This window comes from Thamnophis sirtalis, unplaced genomic scaffold (genome assembly GCF_051295495.1).
Source record: "Thamnophis sirtalis isolate CommonGarterSnake01/CBP01778 unplaced genomic scaffold, rThaSir2_p1.2 scaffold_9, whole genome shotgun sequence".
Lineage (NCBI taxonomy): Eukaryota > Metazoa > Chordata > Lepidosauria > Squamata > Natricidae > Thamnophis > Thamnophis sirtalis.
Genome location: NW_028261389.1, coordinates 41,910,261 through 41,915,260, shown reverse-complemented (window position 1 = coordinate 41,915,260; position 5,000 = coordinate 41,910,261). Strand labels below are relative to the sequence as shown.

The 5,000-nt window shown below is 34.7% G+C and overlaps 1 protein-coding gene across 1 annotated transcript in view; it reads left to right on the top strand.

The window, feature by feature from the left end:
• Window positions 1-5,000, top strand: part of OTOGL (otogelin like) — a 104,218-nt gene that overhangs the window by 85,368 nt on the left and 13,850 nt on the right. Inside the window, exons 48-51 of the mRNA XM_087722549.1 lie at window positions 494-598; window positions 698-738; window positions 1,794-1,857; window positions 2,538-2,716. Of these exons, the coding sequence (XP_087578675.1) occupies window positions 494-598; window positions 698-738; window positions 1,794-1,857; window positions 2,538-2,716 (389 nt within the window). The remainder of the gene's footprint in view (window positions 1-493; window positions 599-697; window positions 739-1,793; window positions 1,858-2,537; window positions 2,717-5,000) is intronic.

Here is a 5,000-nt window from a genome sequence, read left to right as displayed (position 1 = left end):
GCACATATTTGCAGTTTTACTTTAGATTTTTTAAATTTAACGCTGATATCTAAACTTCTAGATATCCTGGTAGACCTGGTGTCTATCTTTGCCATTCAATGGGAAATATCTGATACCAAAACAGTGATGAAGAGTTATGTATTTACTTGGTGTGATGCTTTGGGGTTTTGTTTTGCAAGCAACTATTTTCTACACTTTATAATTAATAGATTTGAGTCATCATGAGTAAGGTTTTCTCCTTTATCTAAAACAGTTTGTGATATGAAATGTGTTCAGCTATTGAAACCTCAAAATTATTGTTGATTACTTGAACCTAAAATGATTATTCATTTTCAAACCATTAATGTAAGATGGCAGGTAGCAATAATAATAATATAATATAAATAGTAGAATAGTAGAAATAATAATATAATAGAGAAAAGTTTTATATGTTTATTTTTTCTAGTGATATTGTGGCAACAATCTTTTAAAGACATAATTTCTCTTTCTCTAGTATGTGAAGAGAATCTGTGTCCTTCACCTTTTCTGAATTGCTCTGCTGATATGAAACTGATTAAAAAAAGAGTTCCTGGACAGTGTTGCCCAGACTGGAATTGCGGTATCTATAATTTGCTTTTTCCTCATAATTAAATAAATGAATAAAATGCAACTTCTATTGATATGGTCATAGTGAACCCTCCTCTCTTATTTTCCCCAGAATGTGATTGTGAGAATGGTACTGTACCAAGCTGTAAGTTGGTAAGAAATGTTTACTTTTATAATACTTTTGGAATTTTTCCCCCCATTTTAAATGTTTCTATGCTACCATATCCTACAATGACAGCAATTATAAGTTTTCAAATCATGTAAAATAAATAAAATTATGGTATATCATTGTATGAAATGAAAATATCTTGTCAGAACTGAGATATACTGTGCAGTGAATTCTGATAAAATCAGAGCTAATGATAGATATAAGTAGCAGAATGTTGGTAAACACTGACACTTGTTAAATAAGCTTTCAGAAATAGTTCTGTAGCCAATCCATGTCAAAGCAATGTTAAAGTGAGAATGCCTGTAAAGAAGGCTGAGACTGAGTGTAGAAAGTCACAGAAATATGGGCCATAAATGAATAATGACATATATATAGACAGTAAATTAGAGATAGATGATAGATAGATGATAGATAGATGATAGATGATAGATGATAGATAGATAGATAGATAGATAGATAGATAGATAGATAGATAGATAGATAGATAGATAGATAGATAGATAGAGGTATATTATGCTATAGAACTCTAAACCTAACCCTATAGAATGCCTTGGGGCAACCTAACACCTACAAAAACATCCACAGCATTGATCAATCAACCAATTGGTCTTTTATATAGTTGTGACACACACACAAAAATGGTCAGATATTTGATCACACACTCATGATTGCCATTTTTAATTACATTTTGTGGACTCCCTGCAATTACACCTGTTTAGTTGCCTTCCCTGAATATGCAGCTGTAACAAGATTGAAAAGCAACAGCAGCTCCCATTTGACTTTCTCATTTCTGGTGAATATCAATGTAGTTTGAGTTTTGTAGAAAAAACAATTGTGACAATTGTTAGGAGGAAATGGACCTAGTGCTCTTAATATGGGCAAGTGGCCTAATGGTTCCTCCAAACTTGTATTCAAATATGAAACAATATTTTGCTGCTAAAATGCATTTGGTAATTTTTATGTAATTGTTTACTTTCTTGCAAATGAAAGTACGTGTATGTGTGCAATTGAACAAATGTATCATTGAAATATTTCATAGGGTGAAGTTCAGAAAATAAGTGCTAATGCTTCTACGGCATGTGGATGTCCACATTACATTTGTGGTATGTACATATGTCTATATGTGTTGTGCATGTGCATACGCATGCATGCCTATGAGCATTATTTTTAATAACTTTTTTAATATTTCATTTTCAGTAACATAGTTATGAAGGCAATCCCTACACACTTCATGTCCTTACAATTTTCAGTAGTTTTCTAGCTTAAAATAAAAAAGGGAGAGGTTCTGTTAGACAGAAATATTCATGAACTAGCATTCTGCTTTCTGTTCTTTAGTAGTGTTAAATTTATTAAGGGAATGATAATACATAGATTGCTATCACTTCTCAGCCTTTTGGCTAAGATCAATTGTAGTAGATTGCTAAATACTGTATATTATGTTATTTATATTCCATTAAGACCTTAGCTATGCCTTAAATATTATTAAATTCCCATTTATCATAAAGTATCAGGGCAGTATGCAAGGAAAAGAATAAAATACAAATAATACATAATACTATCCAAGGTCACACTAATACTAAGCTCTAAGCATCAGCCATGGAACTTTGCAAATAAATCATAGTTGATCACCAAACATTTCTCACTGTATGTGAAAAAAAAAGATACTAAATCGTACTTTTGTTCTGCACATTCTATTTCCTTCCTTCCTTCCTTCCTTCCTTCCTTCCTTCCTTCCTTCCTTCCTTCCTTCCTTCCTTCCTTCCTTCCTTCCTTCTCTCCCTAGAAAAAGAAAATGTCTGTATATTCCAAGAAGTCACTGTACTGAACCCAGGTCAGACATTGATTCAATATTTGGATGGAGAACTTTGTTACACGGCAAAGTGTTTACAAGAAAGAGACCCTAACACTGGATTTCACACTATGAATCTGGCAATAGTTAATTGTTCCCAAAAATGTGAATCAGTAAGTAAAAATATGTAGACAAAGTCATTTCTGGACATAATTGATATAACATCATTTAAAATCTACAGTATTTGAAATGGTGAGCAATATCTTAACCTGTGTCCAAAACAAATGTATTTATTATTTAGGGAAATTTAAAATAAGGAGTTGGATTCAACGATTTTCTTATTCCAGTGGAATCTCTCCACATCAAAATAAATAAAATAAAATAAAATAAAACAGAGCCAACAGAGTGTTTCCATAATACATATGGCAGGAATTGGCTTTGGAATAGAAAAGTCAGTGACTAAAATATCTATTTCCCAAGAATGGAGAATTTTGTAATTAATTTGTATCCAATAGATATTTTAAAACAGATGTTGATGAAATATATGAGTTATGTGTCTATCTATGCAGTGATCCCATTATTTTTCCAGAAAAGAAACAGGCAATTTATGTATTTTACATTATAGTCACAGAGCTTCTTAATCGATAGTCCTGCTACTGTACAGGGCGGGGCATAACCTTTTCCTAGGGGGTCACAGCAAGATCGACAGCAGTTTACAACTTCCGCGACACCTCATTTTAAAGCCCATAAAAAACTGAATTGAATGAGCTATTAAATGTTAAATTTGCTTTAAGAATGGCTGGAAAATTCGATTCGGAAGAACAAAGGATCATTGACAGAATAAAATGCATTGCCTTTCGAGAGGCTCGCGATGCTGGAGCGACGTTTATCAATCGAAAATGGATTGCAAACAAATTGAAACGTCATCCGGATTGGGTTACTGATAATTGGAACAAAACAGCCCAAGAATGTTTCACAAAATTTGGAGAAGGGCATCCTCTGCAACTGTCCCAAGAAAGCAAAGCCATCATTGCAACTGGCAGTCGCAAACAACGAAAAGGAAACCGAAAAGTGGCCCAAGAAATCCTTCAAATTCGTGGAAAACGAGTTGATCAAAGGACAATCGGCCGATATCGAGAACGAGAAGGTTTGAAGCCATTCCACGTCATTTGCAAACCATTGAAAACTCAAACACACGTTCAAGATCGGCTTTGGTTGTGCGATTGGTTGTCTGAATGGACCGAGGAAGATTTTCTTCATTTGGCGCCATCTGACGAATTCTTCGTTTATGCCATTCGAAAACCGAATTTCCAGAACGATTGAATTTGGGCTAAAGACGTCGACGACATCGCCAAACATGAACGATATCGACAAATCGTTCGCAATCCGACTTGCATCGGGATTTTCGTCATTTTCACAGCCAAGAAACTGCATTGGGTTTTGAAGGATAAAGGGGAATCCTGGGATGGCAGTTATTTCCGTGAGAAAATTTTATTGGAGAATGTCATTCCATTTCTCAGTGATCCAGACAATGTCTTGGTGGTTGGTGAGGCTGTCTTTCTTCATGACAAAGCTCCTTGCATGCGTGCAAATGCGACTCAGCAATTGTTAAAGGAAAACAATGTCGAATTTTGGGGCAATGACGTCTGGCCGGGAAATTCGCCAATCTCAATCCGGCAGAGAACATTGGGGCCATAATTAAGGATGAGGTGGAAGCTCTGATGATTCAGGAGCAAGGTCAAAATCGATATTCGGTTGAAACTTTGAGAATGAATTTGGAAACTGTGTTGAAAAATCTGGAAAATCGAACGGAACTGTTTGAAGATTTGTTGTGTTCTTATCCACCTCGTTTGAATGCTGTTCGAAGGGCTAATGGTGGTCATACTGACTATTAAATCGTGTCAATAAACTCAGTTTTTGATGGGCTTTCGAATGGTGTATGAATTATTTGTGTTGTTATTACAAGTGTTGCTGTGACCCCCTAGGAAAAGGTTATGCCCCGCCCTGTATATGTCATATTTTCTTAGTCTTCTTTTATAATTATGATTTTGGCTTTTGTGTGGTGGGACATGACTCATTGCCTGATATTTTAAAGCAGTCCTTTATCTTTTTTTATGATATTTTGGGACTGTGAATCCATGGGAAAAAATATTCTACTTTGTCACTGAAGACTGAAATAAAGTAGTTTCTTTGAGACTCCGCTAACTTTATTCATCTTGATCTCCACAGGCATTTTGCAAAGCATAGTCCAAGTGTGAACACATTATATCTGATCAAGTCTAGCCACTCATTTCATAATATTCTGCTTTATCTTTGCCCTGGGACACAGGGGAAAGGAGTTTGCAGACAGAAATTAACAATTGACTTCCATTTTCTTTCCAAGAATATAAACTTAATTCATCAGACAATGTTAAGCTATACCTTTTTATAGCTTTATAGCACAATCTTTTTATGTTT